This window comes from Phyllostomus hastatus, unplaced genomic scaffold, assembly GCF_019186645.2.
Source record: "Phyllostomus hastatus isolate PE091 unplaced genomic scaffold, TTU_PhHast_1.1 phas_contig_477, whole genome shotgun sequence".
Lineage (NCBI taxonomy): Eukaryota > Metazoa > Chordata > Mammalia > Chiroptera > Phyllostomidae > Phyllostomus > Phyllostomus hastatus.
In genome coordinates, this window is record NW_025333889.1 from 4,844,714 (window position 1) to 4,867,542 (window position 22,829).

At 47.3% G+C, this 22,829-nt stretch overlaps 1 protein-coding gene across 4 annotated transcripts in view; it reads right to left on the reverse strand.

Moving 5' to 3' along the window:
- Positions 1 to 22,624, reverse strand: part of DIS3L2 (DIS3 like 3'-5' exoribonuclease 2) — a 269,396-nt gene extending 246,772 nt beyond the window's left edge. The window contains exon 1 of one of the 4 annotated variants that reach the window (XM_045845838.1): positions 22,297 to 22,624. Coding sequence is in view for 1 of the 4 variants with exons in the window: in XM_045845837.1 (XP_045701793.1) it covers positions 12,898 to 12,919 (22 nt within the window). In the remaining 3 variants the exon portion in view is untranslated. Of the gene's footprint in view, positions 1 to 12,897; positions 12,929 to 19,327; positions 19,344 to 22,296 lie in introns of those variants that run through there. The other 3 variants (XM_045845836.1, XM_045845839.1, XM_045845837.1) reach the window with 3 other exon arrangements.
- Positions 22,625 to 22,829: the final 205 nt, after the last annotated feature.

The following is a 22,829-nucleotide window of genomic DNA, read 5'->3' on the forward strand; positions in this document are numbered from 1 at the left end:
TTTAAACATAGTTTAACTTTTCTTCCTGGGTCAGTTTTGTTCATTTGCATTTTCCTAGGAAGTTGTGAATTTCATCTAGAGTGTCCATGGGGGGCGGGGGTGTTGGTGCAGGATGTTGGTGCAGGATGTTGGTGCAGGATGTTGTTTGAAACATCCTTGTGGTTTTCTTAATGCCTGTAACAGTGCTGTCCTTTCTGGAATGATGGAAATTTTCAATATCTATATTGTCCAACACGGTAGCCACATGCCATTGTGTGTCTTTTGAGCATTTTCAAGGGTGGCTAGTATAACTGTCCCGTCTGAAATATTTGTATTTCATCTTTACCTTGTAGGATACTTTCACAGGGCTCAGAATTCTAGGTGTTTCTTATTTTCTCTCAGTAATTTGAAGATAGCATTCCATTGTCTTCGAGCTTCCACTGTTTGTGTTAAGAAGTTTGCTGACCTGGTTTTGGGCCTAATAGCTGATTCTTTGAAAGTATGCTATTCTCTCTCCCCACTTCTGGCAGCTTTTAAAATTTTTCTCCTTATCTTTGGTCTCCTACAGGTTTACTAAAATAACCTAAGGTATGGATGTCTTCTTACCCAGCTTGGTGTTAGTCAGGTTTCTTCAATCTATTCCTTGATGACTTGCACCAGTTATGGAAACTCCCAGCCAGTCTCTTCCAATATCACTTCTGCCCACTCTCTCCCAACTCTTCGTCTGGGACTCCAATTACACACTTTTTTTTTCATTTTTAATTATACTCAATTGGTTTTCTTATTAATAATACACTAGAAAAAAATACCTGCTTTTATTTTTTTTTCATTGTTGTTCAAGTACAGTTTTCTGCCTTTTCTCCCCCACCCCAGCCCACCCCCCACCCAGCCCTCCCTACCTCCCTCAATCACACACTTTTGATCTTTACGATGTCTCTGTGTCTCCCTCAATCCCTTCAGTAATTTTTCCACTTCACTCATTCTCTCTTCAGCTCTACATAATCTTCTGTGAACTCATCCAATAATGTTCTAGTTTTAGTTACTATGGTTCCAAGTCTACATTTTCCATTTTGTTTTTTGGAAAGTTGCCAGTTCACTACTGAAAATAGTGAATCTTCTCCTTTGTCTTTTTGAACAAGGTAAGCATAGCTATATTAAAGTTGACTCGTAAAAGCTACAATATAAGAGGCCCCTATGGATCTAACACTATATTCTATTGCTTCTACTTGATTTTGTTCATGTTGCTCCTGAGTTTCTTAATTATAGGGTGGACACTATACTGTAAAATGTTTGTAGAAATAATCTGAGGTCCAGTATAATGTTATCATCTTCCAAACGGGATTTACATTTGCTTTTTGCCAAGCACCTGAGAGAAACACAATAAACTAACCTCGACCCCTTTTTAGAGTCCAAATGCATTCAAAGTGGAGCTACAGGTCCTCTGAGGGCCTGTCTACATCCGATTCACTCTCGCCTGTCAATGGTAGCCCTTCAGGATCCCAACCCCAAAGAAGAATGGTACAGCAGGGCTCGTGAACTAATTACAGGGTACATTATTTACAGTGTGCCTCCTTTTACAAAAGAGAAAACAAGAATTGCACACACATCCATGTGTGCAAAAAAGACACACAGAAAGTCAGAACTAGTGAGAATGGTGCCCTACACAGGTGAAGTAAAAACAGGATGAAAAGGCAGCAGGGAAGACTGGGTGAAACAAATGGACATGAAGCAACTTCGCAGTCAGAACGGGCATGTTCTGACTTTTGAAATGACATTCATGTTTCACATACTCAAAAAAGTCAACATAAAATAAAATAAAAACATCCTAAAATGCAATACAAATAAAAATGAATGATCCTAACTATATTTAAAATGAAAAACACAATATACTAAAGAGATGGGGGGGGGGACTAACCCAAATAATTTTTTAACACAGTATTTAAACCCTAAGGTTAAAGACAAAGAAGTGTAAATAAAAATTAAATTCAAATTAATAGATTAGTTTTTCACAGAGGTATGCATTAGCAATTCTAAAATTAGTTTCTGTATATTCTAGGATTCAACAAACAAGTAATTGTACTGTGGATAATAGCAGTCAGGCTTGTCAATATGCGAAAGAAATTACAAATATAGAAAGCAGAAAGACTAGAATAAAATCTGTGGTATAGAAATGGAAGTAGAGATACCACCATCACTCAGTGGTTTACAATATATGGAGACATACAGAAATATAGATATGTCTGTATACAACACACAAATGTATGCAAGTATATGTATCTATTCCTATATTATCTAGCTCTGTGTGCTAAGAGGGCCTATAAATAACAATATCCCAGCAGCAGTGAACACATCTAGAACCCAGATCTCAGTTTCTGAATACCATTCAGGGCAGAAGGGATCCAGGGCTCCTCAGAAAAAACGGGCAGTTCTAAGACTGGCTTAACGAAAGTACAATACGAGTCTGGAAGGGGGCTGGCAAACTACAGCCCACAGGCCAAATCTGGATAGCAACCTTTCTTTACAAATAAAGTTTTATTGGAATACAGCCATGCTCATTCACTTACAAATTGTCTGTGGCTGCATTCCTGCTGCAAGGGTGGAGTAAGGAGTTGCAACAGAGACTGTATGGCTCACAAAGCCAAAAGTATTTACTATCTGGCCACTTACAGAAAAAGTGTGCCAAGCCCTGGGCCTAGAATGTCTTCTTGTTCCAACAAGAAAACACTCAAAAAAGAATGGGGACATGTCAAAAGTTCACAGGAGCCAGTTGAAAATGTTACTACTGGCCAAATATATGACAATGTGAGGATTAAATTTTTAAATGATGACAGCTTAGATTACCCATCAAGTAAGAAAACATGAGTTCATACTGATATAGATAGACAGACAGACAGATAGATAGATAGATCAATCAATGGAAGGGGGGAACTCTTTCTTACATCAGAATCCCAACTAATAAATGCAGAAAAGTGATGGGGGCAGAAAATTACCATTGACAATCATCATACTAATTCAGATTCGTCGATGGAGTCTTAAAACTAGTGGGTAAAAGTTCTGGGGAGTAACAGAACATTAGTCTCAAAACAGCCTCCCGGATCCGCACTGAGTACAGAGAGAAGGCGCACCCTCGGCAGCTGAGCCGTCCGGCAGGCCACCACGCCGAGCGGTCAGAGCAGACGCCTGCAGCGGGGCAGGCCAGCGTGCCAGGCCAGCGTCACACGTCTCCTGATGCCACGAAAACCGTGTCATTTAGGAAACGTGACCTGGACCTGCTACAAAATAACTGGCCTATAATCTTTAAAGATGTTAAATTCATAAAAGCTAAAACTGTTCCAGATTAAAGGTGACTGATGACACATGACAACTCTATGCTGCTTGTGATCCGGGATTTTCTTTTCATGTAACTGAGAAAGTGACTGGGAAGCTGAGAACACCTGAACAGGATCTATAGATCACATCAGTGGCATTCCATCCGTTTTCATTTCCTGATTTCGATCATTTCTGTAGGTGTGAAACTATGTTTCCAAAAAGAATCCAAGTCTTTAATTATAAAATCGTATCTGTTTTTATAATTAAAATGTTGAGTTACTTTTCTCATGCTAAAGAACATTCCCAACAACTGACAATTCAACAACTAAAAACAGCCCTGTAAAAGGGAATACAAACGATGTACTGAAAAAACAAAGTTCAAATAACCAGTGAAAGGACATGTGGGCTACAAAACCATTTCATCCTGTTTCATACGGGCCAAAACAGATTTATTAGCTGCAAGCTCAAATAAAGTGATCTCAAATGAGAGTTATGTCAGTAAAAATACTGCCTCTCAACAGGTCAGAAGTGACTTTGCTCACATTTTACAAAATATTTTGAGGATTTAAAAGATTAAATGTCCTGAAAGGGACAACAATCCAGCACTTTTTGCAAACACAGCTGTTGGTTAAAGCTCTTGAGAAAAGTTCTGGAACGGGAATCAGTTGTAGGGAGAGATAACGTTATAAAATATTAAGAAAATCCTGGAGTCTTTCCTCATTAATCTCTCTAATAGCGGACTCGTTTCTGAACATGTGCTCCCCTGTTCTCTGCTGGGACCTGCTCAGGCCCCCGGCAAAGACCAGCACGCTCCACAGGACCTGCCAGGTCCCTGCTGTCGTGGTACCGACAGTCGGGGGGTGGGGAACCCAGTAATCGGGCACAGCAGTGACACAGACTGATGAGCTCATGACCAATGGCATGGGGAAAGAGGACACTACGTTAGCTTTGGTCATTAGGACAAGCCTCTACTGAGAAAAAGCACTGCGGCCAAGGTCCAAATAACGACAAGCCCCCCACGTGAAGGTCTCGGGGTAGAGCCTTCCTGGCGGAGGGCATAACAAGCACAAAGAAAAACAACAAAGGGGAAACAATCTCAGGGCGTTCAAAGAAGTTTGTTTTTTTTAAAAAAAAAAGACCTCAGTAATACTCTCCATCTTGTAGGTGACACCAAAGAACTGTCAATTTGGGGCCAGGTATGGTAATGGCACTGTGACTGTGGACAGCAATTTTCACATTGCATAGCGTGTTTACGTACATGGAAGTACAACAGATGGCGTCAGTGGTTTCTTTAAAATATTTCAGCAAAGGAAAGAGAACTAAAAATGGGATGAATGAGGCAAATGTGCAAATGTTCTTGAATTTGGGAAATAGCAGGTGAGCTACTCTCTGTAGTTTTTGTGTATTTGAAACTCTTCATAATAATTCATTTTAGAAACCCCACAGAACAGAACTTCATGTTAAAACTGGGAGGTATTCCTCGTACCTTCTCTCTCTCACTTTCATGGCCCAGCCCAGCTCTCACCACATCAATCTTCTGCTTCCCTCCCGGGAGGAGATAAGGTGGAAGCTTTAAGGACAGGAGCTCGCTGGACGGGCCCCAAACCCCAGGACCAGGTCCGGTTTCTGGAACAAACAGAGCTGATCTACCGAAGGCAGGGCTGGCGCCCAGGGAGAACTAACAGGAGCGAATGTAAAATGAACGGCCGCCCACTGATAAACGAGTCATGCCTCCTGAGACCGGGACTGCCCGGACTAGGAACCGCCTTCCCAGAGATCAAAGACCCAACAGGCCCCTGGCTGGCGTAGCTCAGTGGATTGAGCACGGGCTACGAACCAAAGCATCGCAGGTTCGATTCCCAGTCAGGGCACATGCCTGGGTTGCAGGCCACGGCCCCCAGCAACCACACATTGGTGTTTCTCTCCCTCTCTCTCTCTTTCTCCCTCCTTTCCCTCTCTAAAAATAAATAAATAAAATCTTAAAAAAAAAAAAACAAAAAAAACCCAAACAGGCTTCTTCCCTTCCACTACACGAAGACTTCCACTACACAAAGACTTCTTTGGCAAGGATCTTCGGATTGAGAAACCCCATTGCCGATTTTCAGTCTTGGTCTCACTTGACCTTGCTGTAGCCCTTGACCCAGCTGAACACTTCCCCTCTTCCTGAGCCTCTCTACTTGCTTGGCAGACGTGACAGCAGAGCAAAAGATGACCACACTTCCTCTCAAGGACAAATGCCACATCCACGGCCCCTCCTGAGGGACAACAAGCAACTTTTGACCCAAGTGACCAGTTCTGAAGGGACCAGGAGCAGGTCCCTAACCCACCAATCTGTGGTCTATAGAATGGTGTGTCAGAAAATTGTATTTCTGATAATTCAGTGAAGTCAATATTCTGAAAATCTTTCTGATGCCAGATCACAGCTGCTGAACAAAATATTACCGAGGGAAAATGAAGTGAATTTGAGAGAAATGATGAAGCACTGAAATTCTGTCACCTCGACCCACATGCTACCATCAGCCACATCCCATCATTTCCGCTCTGCACCCCACACAACATGAGTCCTTCCGTCACTCCTCTGCTGCTGGTGGTCCGCACCGGCTCCGTCCTAAACTAACAGCTGACAGCTTCTCCTGTGTCACGTCTCTCCTCCTTTGTACCTAGCACTCAAGGACTTGTAAGAATTTTAATACCATAGCTCGTGGCCCAACATTCGGGCATTCTGCAGTTTAGACTCTAAAGCTGGGTATAAGGAATCACTTTGCTCTTTTGAAGTCCTACACTGCCGGCGGGGGGGACGGCCCCCCTGGCCGCCGTGTGCTGTGTGATAAAGCGTACCCTCTGTCCTGGAACCGCTCAACCCAGACCGCCGTTCCGTGAGTCTGAGTGGAAACTAGGACATTGATAAAGGTGTAATCGTATGTTACCCCTTGTTCTTGCCGTGACCCACTCCTCCATTAAGATTTTATTTATTTATTTTTAGAGGGCGGGGAAGGGAAGGGGGGAGAGAGAGAGAAATGTCAATTGGTTGCCTCTTGCACCTACTCTGACTGGGGACTGAGCCCGCAACCCAGCCAGTGTCCTGACCAGGAGTCGAACCTGGCGACCTTTGCTTTGCAGGATGACACCCAACCACCTGAGCCACACCGGCCAGGGTGCTCCTCCATTCCTTTAATACTGTGTCTGTTAAAAGTGTTTTTTGCCCTGGCTGGCGTAGCTCAGTGGATTGAGCGCGGGCTGCGAACCAAAGTGTTGCAGGTTCGATTCCCAGTCAGGGCTCATGCCTGGGTTGCAGGCCACAGCCCCCAGCAACCGCACATTGATGTTTCTCTCTCTCTCTCTTTCTCCCTCCCTTCCCTCTCTAAAAATAAATAAATTTTTAAAATCTTTAAAAAAAAGTGTTTTTCATAAAAGGCGAATTGTTGACTAACATGTAACCCATAGATAAATAGCATATTTGTGACTTGTGTACGAGTTCCAAGAATTCACTTCAAAGGCAGCTTACGGCAACAATGGGACACTCCAGCTGCAGGGCACTTGCTGACTTTCAACCATGAAAACCAGACGTCTGCTTGAGCAGTTCTGACAGACCACGCTTTCGTCGAGACAGACCACGATGACTTACACATAAAAAGACTTTCAACGCCCACCCTCAATTTCTCTGTTCCGCTTTCCCGCCGCCTCCGAATGAAGCCCCCGCCGGCGCCCAGGGGCTAGGGTGGTCTTTCGGACGGGAGTCCGCCCTCTTCGCAGGCCGCCCGCCCGCACTTGAACGTCTTTCCACCCACCAGCGGCGGGCAGCTGGACCCGAGTCCAGTATCATTAACACTGAAAGTTCAGTTGCCCCAGAAAGCGAAGGATGTAAGTTTATTTATTCCCTTAGTCTCCAAATGGGAGTCATTTTTACAAGAGTGGGAGTCAGACCGATGACACTGCCAGGAAGCAAGAAGTCAGATGCTCCAGAGGAGGGGGAGGCGGGGCACGGGCAGGGTCCGGACGGCCATCAAGACCCCGTGCTCTCCCGGGGGTGGCTGTGCTTCCCGGGGGCCTGGAAAAGAGGGTCTCGGAGATGTGTTGTCCTACGGGCACCGGAATGGCGGACAAGGCTTGTTTAAGGCACAGGCAAACCTTTCCTGCGGAAGTTACAGGCCTGAGGTGCGACCACCCAGCAATGCCGGCCCGGTCAGGAATTTACGACCAGGTCACCCTGCGAGGAGGTTCCTTTCTGTCACACTCGTCAGGTTTATCTCAGCATCCCGTTTTTGTCCCCCTTAGCAACCCTTCTCTTTAATCACCCTGTAGGCCTGACCCCATACCCTCCTGTCTCTTTCCCTCCTCCTGAGACCTGTTTTTTCCCTGCCGTAGACCTCAGGATGCCGCCTGACTCAGAAAGTCAGCATTCACTGGTTTGCACGTGGGAAAACAACAAGATACCTGGCCTGTCTTACCCCCGGGGGGCACTGAAAGCCCTGCTTATTTTTCTCAAGTTCTTACGGCGATCTCGCAAACACCGTATCGCCTGCCCACTTCAGCACACAGACAACCTGCCTCCCCATGCGCTCCCTCCGAGCAGGCCCGGCAGCCTCCACTCACCACGTGTTCCGGCTCGAAAGCGACACGAGGTCACTGAAGAGAGGCTCCAATTCTGCCAGCCTTCCATACAATTGTTAGGGCATCTTCTTACCTAAACCCTGGCCCCTCCGGATGTGGGGTCTATTCGCTTCCCCAAACCCAGAACGAAAGGACAACCGCAAGGGTTCTTGGGTCCTACTGCAGGCTACTGCTGCGATCGGCTCCTTCCTTTTTCCTCCCTCTCCCAGCCCTCGTTCGAGCTCCTGAAAGCCTCTTCTGCAGACCCTACCGTGGAACGAGGCAGAACATGCTACCGCTCGGAAGAACAACCGACACAGGCAGCAGTGCTAGGACGTCCCCACTGTAACCTGCCCTTCTCTCTCTCTGCCCCTAAGAGGCACAGAGACGCAGCAGGTGTGCTTCCTCAGCCCCACGGGTGGAGGACGCCACTGCATGGGGCACGACGGCTGCCGGTGGGCCCCCACGGCCCAGGAGGGCCTGCCACGTGGCCTTGAGGCAACCGCCCCACTTCAACTCCTACACTCCTGAGTAAGTAGACGTGCCCTGTGATTCAACTATCAGCTTAAAGTCTCCTATCTTCCGCCACTTTCAATCTCCTGCATCCCAGTAATCCAACTTTCACAGACTTTGGCCACCAGGGCTAAAACGTCTATTGATCTTTGGTCCCATTTTTCTCCACCACTGGACAAGAGCGACCCAGAGCAGGGAGCCCATGCCACTCTGGCAATTGACAATGGGACTCAAAAAAAAAAAAAAGGAACACGGATTCATCAACGCCAACATATTTTGTAAAGTGTGATGAAAGGGGGGAAATTAGAACTTACAAGAACTTGAACACCGTAACTGGTGGCCCAACGCTTGGACACTGTGTAGTTTAAACTCTCAGGCTGCACACAGGGCACGCCTTTGCTCTTTTGAGCTCCACAGTGCCTGCAGGGTAAATGGCCTCCCTGCACTGACCGCACCGCTCGATAAGTTGTCCCCCAGTGGTCGATAAGCAGCACCCCCACGCTGGAACTGCTCTACCGAAAGCCTTTGTTCCGTCAGCCAGAACCAAACCAGGACGTTGATAAAATGCTTAATCACAAGTTACCTATTTTTCTTACCACTGAAAGGTCAGTCGCCCCACCAATCAGAAGATGAGTAATGTAAGTTTATAACCTGGGAACCCTTCTCTGTAATGACCAGCTCCTCGCAGCTCACACCCTGCACAAACCCCGCTCCCCGCCCCTGCCTCGGAGCACGTCTTCGGTTCAGAGTTCAGAGTTCAGGTCTGCGCTCTCCAGTTTGCAGAGCACGTGTGAATAAGTCCCTTAGTTTCTTCTGGAATTTCTGCTAAAGCCCCAGCCGCACAGCCAGTTCACCCTCCCCGCCCTGCGGCTCTGACTCTGTCCTCACCCTGCTTCAGTCTCGCGCCGCCGCCTCAAAGGTCCTTCGGCATCTGTCTGTTACTTTCATGTCACTTTCTCTTTCACACGCTCTTTCACGCCTTACTATTCTGACGGAACCATCCACCTGTTCGCTCACGAAACAAAAACATACTGAGCTCCTGCACTGGCCCAGGTACTATGCTTGGCCCAAAGGAATACAACGGAAAACGGGAAAGAAAAGAGACTCACAAAACCTCCTCTCAGGAAGTTTATAGTCTATTTACAGCTGTGTGATTTGTGTAATCAAACAAGTACACTGACCGATGTGTAATGTCAAACTGGAACTTCCACCCTGGGCAGTGGGAGGGCATGTGCCACGCTCAGGGAACACACTGCAGTGACAGCGTAGAGGGAGGGCAGAGAGGCAAGCAGGGCAAGCGCAGGCGGGAGGGAGAGCACGGGCAGCACCATGCTGGACCTCGCAGGGCAAGCTGAGAACTGTGGGGTTTTTATCTTACAGACGACGGGGAAGCACTAAGCACTTCAATAGGGAGAGGGACCAGGTCAGAGGGATATTCAGACCCCTCCAGGGCAGGGGAGAAAACGGGCCGGAGGCCGGGGAAAAGAATGAGTGGGGCCTCCAGGGAGGAGGGCACTTGGGCAGTCCATGCAAAAAATGATTACATTAAAATCAAGAAACACTCAGCAAGAAATGTTTAGGAACCCAAATGAACACATTTTGGTGAGGGGCTGGACTCTAAAGGAGGGGGAAAGGATGACCAAGGGCCCCCCCCGCCCCCGTGTCCTCTGGCTCGCACGATCGGACGCGTGATTGTGACATTCGCCAGAACAGGATTATTGGCTGGGGCAGACAGAGAGATCACCGGGCCAGCCCCGGACAGGCCGAGTGTGAGGTCACTTTGCGCCACCAGCAGATGATGTCACACAGGCAGCTGGACACACAGTCCGGAGCCCTGCGAACGTCCGGGCGAAGGTCAGACCTGGGTGTCCGGGGAGGACGGGGAGTGACTGAAGACGTGCACGCAGATGAGGGCGGCCGAGGGAGGGCGGGTGACGTGAGGAAGGGCAGGAGCCCAGGACGGAGACCTGACAGAGCCCAGTACCCAGGGGGAAGAACGTCCCAACGGCAAAGACGAAGGAGGGGTGGCCTTAGAAGGCTATATGCACATAAGAGAAGCTTGGGGGTGTGTTGTCAGGAAAATCAAGGTTTCAAGAAGCCAGGGGAGAATAAGAGAAGTGAAATAAAAAACTGAGTGTTGATCAGACTCAGCAGCACGGGTGTCGCAGGGAGTTCGGTGACAGCTGCTTCGGTGAAAGCAGTGGGAGCAGCCACCAGAGAGAAAGAAGCTGAGGAGAAAGAAACTGGCTGATGAGCTGTCAACTCTTCTGTGACTTTGGCTATGAAGAGGGAGAAGTGAAATCAAAAGGCTGAGTTTCTGGTAGTTGCTGTTGCTATTATTTCCATTCAAGGGGAAGCCGAGTGTGCCCCGATGCTGCCGGGAAGGAAGAGTCACGAAGGTGGGCGGGGGACAAATGACAGCCTCCACGAGGGGAGGGTGGGCATGGGCCCATTTGGACCGGTTCTCCCCCAGCTCACACAATTCCCTCGCCCTCCACTCCAACCTCACACTTAAAATTATACCCGTTACAGGACAGCTCAAACCTCATGGCCTTCCCCTCTGTGAACCTCACTTAATCTCTCTAGCTCTTGGGGTCCCTTCTCTGCAACCCCGTGGTATAGCACGTTTTCCACATCTGTTTGCCCACAGCGCCCCTTCCTTACGGCAGGCTCCACAGAACAGACCCTGGGAAATGAGAGCCCTACTTCCTGTCCAGCTCACGTCCCACCCCTCACTACCACCCTTCCCAACCAAACAGAACAAGGGCTACTTCCCTCGCCAAGTCCTGAGCAATTTCACCGTTCGGCATGAAGTAGTTGAGACCCTAGCACGTGAGCTCCCAGAGGGCGGGGCCTCGTCGGTGTGGTCCATCGCCGTGTCCCCAGCGCCCAGCCGGCGGGGCGCCCAGGAGACGTTTCCTGGGGGAAGCAACTAACACGGATGCTCGGTTACTCCTCCACTGTAAATTCTTGAGGAGAGGGACTATGCCTTATGCCTATTTATACACAGTGCCCTACAAAGCAGACGCTGAATAAATAAATTTGATAACATGGTGATGACTATGGCCTAGTATCACAATGGAAGTTAAAAGATAAAACTTGACAATATACCTTGACACTGATGAAAAAGAATGAAAAACCTCTATATGTTTCTTAACTCTAATTTTAAAAACTAACAATAGCAGTGCTCAAAATACTAAAATATTTCCCCATATTCTAAAATTTAAGAAGACCCTTCAAAACAATTGAACTATCTTTCCCCTGCCTATTAAAATTATTTTATAAATTCATATAACACTCTAAAATCTCGGTGCCTATTACGAAATGTATCCGAACGCTGCAGGTAAATATCGTCACATCTGGAGAACACGCAGGAGCACATCGGTCAGGCAGGACGCACATGAAGGATACTGTTAGGGCGCACCTAGGTGCCACCTCCTGCCCAACACAGACCGAATCGTCTGTGTCACTGAGGCATCGGGTTCTGGTCCGACCACAACAAACACACGTTCCGCAGAGAGGCAGCATACAAACCCAAAACCCGGAGAGGTCTTCCCAAGTGCAAGTTCGGCTACCAAGATAAGGCCCCAAAACGCTGAGGTGAAAACTGCTTCATTTTTCAACAAACAGCTTCACCTCTAATGTGCACTTTGCCTAGGATTTATTTTAACTTTAATCTCATGTTTCTCTCCCATGTTTTATTACTCCAATTAAAGTCATCTACAGAATTACTAAATTGGAACAAGTAAGATTACTTCTTGTGATTTAAAGACTTTCATGCCAGTTGGTACTTTCAAGCCACTGCCACGTGTCCTGTCTCCTCTCTTCAGGAAGACCCTGGAGACAAACACTAGACACAGCAAGTAACAGGCTCCGGTGAAACACAAGAACCTTTAGAGACAAGAAGAAATCTCTCTTTACCCAACACAGGGAAGGGACAGAAACCTGTGCAATGTAAAACAATGGGAACTAAATAAAAATTTCAGTTTTTAATGGGAATCAAGAGTCTGAAGAAGCACAGGAAGGCACCCAGTGATGTCAGAATTCATGCTCAGCTCCAAATGGCAAGGGAAAGTATCTTATTAAAAAAAGGGATTTAAAACAAAATAAATGAGGGTGTATGAGTGTGTCATACACCCTCCCACTCCAGGGTAGAAGTTTCAGTTTGAAATTAAACATCAATCAGTACAATTATTTGATTATACAAATTAAACAGCTGTAAATAGACTGTAAGCTTCATGAGAGGAAGTTTTATGAGTCTCTTTTTCTTTCCTTTTTTCCACTGTACTCCTTTGGGCCAACATATGAGCAGTCACAGTGAAACATCTGACCTGATCAGCACACTGGGCAACGACAGGATGAAATAATATTATCTTTCCCGAAGTGATTCAGGGGCAGTTCTTCAGCAGCGCTGAAAAAGCCACTGTAGGAGACACTAGCTATTGTAACATCGATTTCATTAACTGGTCGTCCTTGCTATCAGATACAGTGTGTCTGGGATCTTACCGCTTTCTTCTCGGAAAGGCATGGCTACACCAGTGCCCACTCTCAGGGCTGCAGCTGAGATCGTCTGGAATTGACTACCTTCAGACTCACTCAGCCCCAAGTGAGGCACGGCCTGGCCGAGACCACACCCCTGCCTACAACACGAGGTCCCCGTGGGGCCTTGCAGAACACTCCCAGGGGAGGACATGCAAAGTTACACGCAGTTATACTGTCCCAGCAAAGTCACAGAGAAACTTCTAGCATTACTCGGAGCATCTGAAGGAATGCAGGACAGAAATTCTAAACCGATAATGACTAAGACTAAACCCAGACCACAGGTGGAAAGATGGGGGAACTTTAGAATGACGCCTGTGCCAACCCGCCGACCCCGGGTCTGGCCCGTCAGCTCGGTGCCCTGGACTGGGGGGACCCGAGCGAGTCCTACCCAGAGCGACTGGCGGCGGCCTTCCTCTCTGTGAGTGAGTCATGCTCCGCATCCACGCCTTTCGCTGTCAGTGAGTTTGCACGATGGTGCGTCCGGGGTTTGCAACTTTTTTAAAGTCCACATTTCCCTGATAAACATCTCTACTACCCACCAGGGCATCACCATGGATTTAACAGTTAATGACTTCAGGTAGACAGTAAGAAATAGGGCACTCAACAATGAACCAAAATAGTTCCAAAAATATTGAAACGCAACTATGACAGACCTGAGACCTTCCTTCCCCTCGCCGCTTCTAAGAGAGAAGAACTCAAGACAGCGACGCCAGAATCCCTGCTTCTCATGGGGACCAAACAGACCCGAGGCCCAGAGGCAACAGGGAGATTTCGAAGCCTCTACTTCCCTCCCGGAGCCGCCATTCCCCAGCGTGGATTCCGAGCAGAGGAGCAGAGTGCGGGGCACTGGCTCCCCCATCAAGCTCACAGCCTTAGGGGTGTTTTAAAACTTCACACTGCAAGTGGTCAACCTGCTGCCTACACATGCACCTTAAGCATAAAACCTATATTCATACAGGCACGATTCCTTAGTCCAGAATAAAGAAATCCAAAGTGATGATTCTCACAGCAACTGTACTCCTGACAAGCCCACCTACATGTCTTCTTTTTTTTTTAAGATTTTATTTATTTATTTTTAGAGAGAGAGGGAGGGAGAGAGAAAGAGAGGGAGAGAAACATCACTGTGTGGTTGCCTCTTAGGTGCCCCCTACCCGGGACCTGGCCTGCAACCCAGGCACGTGCCCGGACTGGGCACAGAACTGGAGACCCTGTGGCTCGCCAGCCCACACTCAGCCCACTGAGCCATACCAGCCCGGGGAACATGTCTTCTGTATTACCTCAGACGGTAGTGCCTTAAAAGAAATTTAGAAAGAATGAAGTATGCTTTACTCTCCATATCTAACTATCAAGAACACGTCCCAGACAGAACAGAGGTTGCAAAACCACCTTCTTCCTGGGAGAGTGGAGCAGTGTCTCTGAGACAGTACAGACTGGACCAAGCACTGAGGACGTGCTGGAGGAAACCATCTGTACCCGGCCTGAAGGACAGACCACGTAACAGGGCTTCCTCTACATTTCCACTTCCAATTTTCTAAGGCCGCCAGCTGTTTGATATGTAAGATGCAAGTTCAAATATTACTGAAAAACACTAGCACTGTGATTCCATTTTACAGATTTCAAAAACATACAAAATTGAACACCTTAAGGATATAAAGGATGGGGTTCAAGCATGAAGAAAATACAAAGTTCAGGTTACTCAGAAGGGGGAAGAGGCAGGATTAGGAACGGATCGCAGGGAACGTCAAAGGCGCTGATAACTTGCCCTTAAACTAGGTGTTTGGGCACGGAAGCATCCGCTGCCCTGTTATTCTGCATACCTCACCCCTATTTCGCATCCATTATTTTGTAACTTCTCGGTATTTAATAAAAGACCACAACTGTAAGCCCTGGCTGGCGTGGCTCAGCGGGCTGACCACCAGCCTGCAAACCAAAGGCTCACCGGGTTCCGTCCCCAGTCAGGGCGCAGTGGGGGGCACGCAAGAGGCAACCACAACCACACACTGCTGTTTCTCTCCCCCCCTCCCTTCCCGTCTCTCTAGAAATAAATAAAATCTTTAAAAAGAAAGAAACGGAGGGAGGGACGGGGGCGGGGAGGAAGAAAGAAATGAAAGGACTTCGAAGATCCAAAATCTGAGAAAAAAAAAAACAGCAAAGTTGAAGGACTTACACTATCTGACTTCAAGTCTTATAAAACTGTAGTAATCAAGTCAGTGCAGTACTGGCATCAAGACAAACAGATCAATAATGAAACAGGAAAGAGAGTCCAAAATAAAACCACACATATAGAAATGGACTTTTAACCTAGGTACAAGGTAATTTAGTGAAGGAATGGTCTTTTTATCAAATAGTTCGGGAACAACTGGTACTCCATATATAAATAAAAGAAAGAAATGAAATTTGATCAATACTTTACCCTATACATAAAAATTAACTCAAAGTGGATCATAGATCTAAAAGTAAAAACTGAAACATCTAGAATGTAGGAGAATATCTTTGTGATATTGACTTAGGCAAAGATTTCTTAAATAAAGCAACAAAAACACAATTCATAAAAGAAAAAATTATCAATTGGCCTTTATCAAAATTAAGAACTTCTCTCTTCAAAAGACACCATTAAGAGAATGGAAAGAGTGGAAGGAAATATTTGCAAATCTCATGTCTGAAAAATGACTTACATCCAGAATATACAAAGAACTTCTAAAACTCAGTAATATGAAAACACAGAACCCAATTAAAAATTGACCAAAAACTTGAACAGGCACTTCACCAAAGCAGCTATATGAACAGCAAATATGTTCATGCAAAGATGCTGAGCATCACTAACTGCTGGAGAAATAAATGCAAATTAAAACCACAGTCAGGCACCACTACAAATTAGAACATCTGCAATCTAAAAGACTGACTATACCAAGTGTGGACAGGGATCTGGAGGAACTGGTGGGAATGCAAAATGGTACATCCACTTTGAGAAAGCTGGACAGTTTCTTTAGAAGGTACACATACACCTACCATGTGATCTAGCCATTCTATTCCTAGGTATTGATGTAGCCAAAAGAAATAAAACTATTATGTCCACACAAAAACTGTAACAAGTATCATAGTAGTCTTATTTGTTACCAGATCTGGAAACAATATTTCCAGCAACAGGCGAATGTGTTAATAAACTGGTACATCCATACAGAGGACTATTTAGGGGAATATTCCTCAGAATTAAAGGGGAATCAACTACTAATACACTAAAAACATGACGAATCTAAAAGTAATTAATTTGAGTGAAATAAGCACAACTACATACTGTACAGTTCCATTTATATAAAATTCTAGGAAATGAAAATTAATGTGTAACAAGAGAAAGATCAGTGGATGTCTGGAAGGGGGGCCAAGGAGCCAGGATATGAGGAAAGCTTTGGGGGTTATGTTCGCCCTCCTGGTCGTGATGATGGTCTCACGAGTCCGCATGTGTGCCAAACTTAACTAACCACTTGTACACCTTAAACATGCACAGTAGGTCAACTGTAGACCTACAGTAGGCTATATGTAGTAGGTCAACTAGACCTCAACAAATCGGCTTTTAACAAATATGGGCTCAACCAACAGTTAATAATCCTTCACAATACAAACTGGGCCCTCGCTCTTTCATTTAAAATTATTCTTTGTTAACAATGTGCATTTTGTCATAAAATTCATGGGGTACCCTCACTTCCAAAGTATTAAGAAAAGACTGATTTGAACTAGCAAAATTCAGTAAATAATAAAGTAAATGTCTCATAGAAGCAAAAGATTTCTGAAAAACACAAACATGTTTTCGTTAAAAAAACTGAAAATAGCTGAGGAAGAACAACAAACTATGTGAACTGTCGATGTGACTCGAGGATGGACAAAAAGGCCAACGTGCTACCCTCCTGCTCCCGACAGAGCTGGGGTGCGGAGCCCTCGCCGACCCTGACCCTCGACCACTCACGGGCTGAAGCTGACCCCAGCAGAGAGAGACGGGGGGGCCACCACCTCCCCGGAGGAGAAACACTCTTTAAATGGGGCGAGGTTCTGCGGAAATGTCTGGGGCTTCTCTGGGGCTTCTCTCTGAATCCCGCAGCGTCTACAGTCACCCCAAACCTCCCCCCCCACCCCGCCACCCCTAAAGCCTAGCAGGAGAAACCATCCAATTCCACTCCGGGAAGCCCACAGGGGAAGCCCACAGGGGAAACTAAACGGTGGAGCTCTTCCATCAGAACTGTGTGACTTCCTGCCTCCTCCTGGCTCCGGCACCCGAGCTCTCAAGCATACCAAAGCATACCGCAATTACTTTCCTCCATTGGAAGGGTTTTTTCCAAGCCACAAGGAACAGGTAGCTTCCTACTACATCAGCCTACTCCTGTGCTTGCCCTTCTCTTTACCATTGCTGCAGTCTTTCCACTGACATCCTCCCGACCAGTGGGACATGCTGAAATCAGAACCCGGGGCCCCGTGAAGGGAGCGGTGCGGGCTTTGGCATCAGACAGGCACGGGGCCCTACCTCCACGGGTCCTAACACTTCCTATGACTCAGTTTTCTCAATGAAGGAGTCAAATCATGTCTCTCACTGGACAAATATTGGCTATAAAATGACACAATGCATGGGGGTTAGTTGACATACAAGGTGATCCATAAATAATAATCCCCACAACACACCATAATCTTAAATATTGGGCGGCGGGGGAAAGGTAGTGTTTTTGGACTAACGGGACTGAACTTGACCGGTTCTAGCCTCAACGTAAGAGTTAATCACGTAATTGCAACTCTGGGGCACCAAGTTCTTGGGCATCGAGTTCTCGCTCTGGCCCCAAGTAAAATGCTATCTGAAAAGCCCCCGTTGTCAGATCTATCTCCTGTCACAGGGCACAGAGGGGCGCTTTGTGCAGTTCCGCCACCGCACTCGGTCTGATAAGGACAACAGGGACTCGCGCCAAGCCTCCCTGGCATCGCCGGCAACGGCCCAGCCTCCGAGGGACCCGCGGGCCCGTTCCGGGCTCACAGTGTGATCTGCACGTGTGCTCGGTGGTATTCCAGTGAGGAATGAACTTGACCTCCCACAGCAACCACCCATATAAAACAAAAACAAAAACAAAAAAAAAAGAAACTCTCTGAAGGTTACCTTTAAGAGGATATTCTAAAAGTTAGATTCTATAAGGCTGGTAATACATTACAGAAAAGCAAAGTCTGGGTGGGATACATGGGGAAACTACAAATAAAAGTTAAAAATCCTCCTCACATGAGAAAATGCTTTGTTACACTTTTGTTTTTGCCTTAGAAATACTGAGCCATGTCAAAATCACTTCCAGTCCAGTGCCCAAAATCAGCTGACCCACAGGCGGTCTGAGATGCGCACTATGAAGGGTGGCACAAATACGCTGCTTTGAGAGACACTAAGCAGCAATGAAGCTCACAAAGAAGCATAAACCCTCACCTCAGGATAGATCAGCTAACCTAGAAAGTTTAATGCGTTAGGTTTTTCATTTCTGACAGTTTTTTTCACTAGATTTTCATCAAAACTTGCAAGGGAATCCAATATACATCCCATGGACAAATACATTCAAGACAGAGAGCGTTGGGAAGTGGTGAGAAAGTCTTAATTCTGCTTGCACAAGTGAAAGAATGATTCAACTGAAGGACTAATGTAAATCTGATTAATATAATCAAGGATCTAAAATAGATGAAGTTCACATTGTATGCAGGGCCACCTTTCAGGCAAGAAACACCCTGAAGACAATCAACTCGTGGACAAATACTTCCTCTGCATCTGATGGGCCTCAGCATGACGTCACAGGGACGGGAACAAGGGTCCGCGCCTCCGCGCACCCCGATCTAACTAAGGAGTGGAGCACTGAATCCCTCCCCAAGCGAGCGGGCGGGGGCGGAGCAGGCACCGCCGAGAGAGGGAAGCCTGGCGCCCCAGTCCCAGCCTGGCTCTCCTCACTAGAGGTCCGTCCACGGGCCGATCGCTGAGACTTCCGCAGGGCTCGCCTTGCTCCCCTAGACACTTTCTAAGGCCTCTTCCACTCTGGGTCTGCTAACCCAAGCTGAAGGACAAGGGAGAGGACCTGGGCCTTAGAGAAGCAGGAGGGCCGGCCCTCGCGGGGTGGCTCAGTTGGTTGGAGCATCATCCCTACAAGAGGCTGCAAACCTGATTCACGACCAGGGCGCATGTCTAGGTCGCAGGTTCATCGCTGGTCGGCGCAAGGCAACAATCCATGTTTCTTTCTCTCTCTCTGTTCCTCTCTCTAAAATCAATAAAAATATATCCTCAGGTGAGGATTAAAAAAAAAAAAACTGGGAGGATTTGAATTTACTGATGAGAAAAGGAAGGATATTATACCAGGGTTCTAGGGAAGGAGTATGAAGGTAAAAACGAACGTACCTTGTGGGATTTCACTTACATGCGATATCTGGCGCAGTCAAAATCATGAGAGGTGGAAAGGGCGGGGGGGGGGGGGGGCGGAGTTCCAGGAGCTCGGAGAAGGAGAAAGAGGGAGTTGTTCAACAGGTAAGTTTTCATTTTGCAAGATGACAAAGTCCTAGAGATCTGTTATGCAACAATGAACTGCACACTTCAAAATGGCTAAGAGGGTAAATTTAATGTTTTTATTACAATTTAAAACAAGAGACACAGAAATCAGTGTCCTAGAGGTCACACTACTGCATAAAGATTCCCTATCAACTAATTTCTAATGTCTAGTCCCAAACCCTAAAATTCCTTGTCTCCCAATTAAAAAAGAGTGAAGTGTCTCGCTGGTAGGACAGAGAGGCTTCCCCAGCGACAATAAAGCTGAGGGAGCAGGTTGAGAAAATGAGGAACGAGAAGATGATACAAATAGTAAGGAACAGTGGGAATACAAAGCAGGCTATTCACACGCAATCTGACTGTGTCATCCCCACCCGTAACGCAGCCCAAGTCCGTTATTAAGTAAAACCGTAGGTTTCTCTTTACCCCAAAGATAAAGAGAAGCTCCTCTACCTGCTCGAAGGCAGCACTCTCCCGCCCACCTCTCCAGCCCCTCTCCCACCAGATCCCTCTCCCTCCTCCTGCTCTCACACCGAGCTGCCTGTAAGCCCTAGTCCTCCCCCTGCACCGTGACTTCGCAGGCTCTGTCCTCGCCATTTGCGGTGACAGAACCCTCTTCCTTTCCCGTGCATCCTTCAGATTTCGGTGCAAACGTCACTTTTGTGACTTCCCTGACTCAAATAGTTGTCACAGTTGCAGTTTTACATTCGTGGGATGATGTGACACCATCCGCTGAGGACAGGGACCCTGTACGCACTCACTCTCCCCCATTTCCAAGGCCAAGGACAGTGCCCGGTACCAAGTAAGCACTCAATGTATTGACTAAGTGAATAAATGGGCACTAAACCTGTAAAAAAAAAAAACAATAAAACTTCATAAGGGGTCTCCTTAAGAGTGTACATTCTTCACAAAATTAATCTCTGGCGAATACCCAAAGCAATTGGGCCTAAAATCCCTATTCAACTCTTTAAAGAGAAAAATAAGTCAATTTGGATGCACGTACAGGCGTACCTCAAAGATATTTTGGTTTCAATTCCAGACAACCATAATAAAGTGAGTAATGCAATAAAGTGAGTCCTAATCTTTTTGCTGGTCAAGGGTCTTGCTACCATTTGTAAAAAATGCAACACCTGTGGAGCACAATCAAACAAAGCAAAATAAAAAGAGGTATACCCGTGTAAATTTCTCTGGCCCTTCTATGTCTCTAGGCAAATGCAGAGTATCCAAGGGGACAGTCTAAACACACACACACCCCACAGGTAAAGCAGAGCTACTAGTTGTTGAGTCACTTATTTTTGGTATTTCCTGATACAGAGCCTGCTACATAGGAAGGGTTCTGGAAATACCTGTCAAAGGAAGAAGACAGCAACATTTCACAAGACTAGTGAGTATGCAGAAGCAGAGGAAAGAATTTCTAAGCAGCACAGTCCCCCCGAGCCCCCTCCCCCAGCTAGTAGCCTCATCATATTAGATCTCAAACACAGTAAAATGCCAGACAGATTTGTACTGAAAGAAACAGATATTACAATCAAGTGGCCTTAGAAATCTAAATAAATACTACAAAATGTCACATGAGACTACTTCCCAAACCCTCAAGAAGATAAGGAAAGAAAGTATTTAGAATTCCCTGTCCTAGCCAATATGAATATGATATATCCATAGAGACAAATAGTATCTATACTTCATAGTATCTAAACATATTCCCGAAAGCTCAGACTAATACTGGTCTCTCCCCTCACTATTTTGCATTTAAACGAATGCTACTGTCTAGTTCTCCTGACATTGACTACGTGCAGTCTCACTTCTCCCTTGTGTCCTTTCAGGTGCACACGACACTGTAGGGGCTTAATCAATACTCACTGAACTGAAATTAAATTCTCTTGTTTTTGAATAATGGATATTGATCTATAAACTCCTGCTTTTGATTCCCAAATAATGTCATTTCCAAACATAGTTCATAGGCCTGTCTTGGCTCCCTCATCACTGGATTAACATAAAGTCTTTCTCCAGCAACCTTGCCACTTCTTCCTCCCAACTCAGTTAAGGGAGGTGTTCATTCAGGCCCTTGTAATTCCATATGAATTTCAGATTGGCAATTTCCGGAAAGAAAAACAAACAGCTGGGATTTTGATAAGAGACTGTGTTGAAATGTTTTCAAATGTAAATCAGAGATGTATTAACCACGCCTGCCCCTGCTTTCTTCAACGTAGCGAATTTCACTTGACATTTTTCCTAAACCTACTCAGTCCCAAGGGAGAGTTCCTTCTGTGGAAATGCAGGAAGATACAAAATCTTAACTACTGAATACTAACTGCACATCACTAAAAACTGGAAAGCTAATTCCCCGGGAAAAGACACAATATTCAATGAAATGGGTCTCCAAGATCGACAGAGCAGACTAAGTACATCACTCCGGGAGGCAGCTGGCAAACGTCAAGTAATAAACTTAAGTGGCTGCTGTTCACGGCTCCTGAGACGCCCCGTCCCTGTCAGCCCCGTGAGAACGCGTCCACAGGTGACCCGAGCCTCGGCAAGCAGCCTCTCCACAGCACCCGGCTTCGCGCCCCGCACTCCACGCCGGGCTACGAGGGAGGGCCCGCGGCGAGGAGCCGGGGCTCGGAGGCCGGGTCTGCCAGGAGTTGGGTGGGCGTGGGATGGGCTGGGGCGATGCCAGGACCGGAGAGAAATGTCAGAGGCGGAGGGCGCTCGCCCAGGGCCGCCGCAGGGGCCCCACGAAGGCCCGCGGAGGTTCCACAGGCCGGACCCCGGTCGGTCCTGGAAAGGGGTCAAGGTGGGGCTGACCGGGCGGGGGCGGGTGGCCTCACCGTAGCTCCCGGGAGGCGCCGCCGCGGTCCCGCAGTTGCTAAGGAGAATGCTCTTCCGGGTCACGGCCGCGGCGCTACAGAGAGCAACGGTGGCCGGAAGGGACCAAGAACGACGCGCGCCGCACGTGCGCCGCAGGGGCGGTGGTCGGCTGCAGTTCCGCTGCGGCGGGGCGAGGGATCCGACGGGGGTCCACCGTAGCTTCTCCGATCTCGCCTCGCGGGGGCGACTGGCTGAAGCCTCTGACTCGAGCTAGTTGGCCTCTGAGACGCCTTCCTTCCCGACCCGGGGACAGCGGTCGGCGGGCACGTTCCCGCCCCTGTTCCTGAATCCCAGCACTCCCACCTCCCTCCTCAGACACCCACACCCCGGGCTCCCCGACAGTGCTACACCGGGCCCACCCTCAACCTCGGCGGATGCCGCCAGCCTTGCGGCGTCCCACCCGGCTTCTACATGCCGAGTGGAGCAACGCCGGCCTCGTCCTGTGACAGGGTTTACTCAGCAACACCTGCTCAGAGCTAGGTGCAGGGCTGGG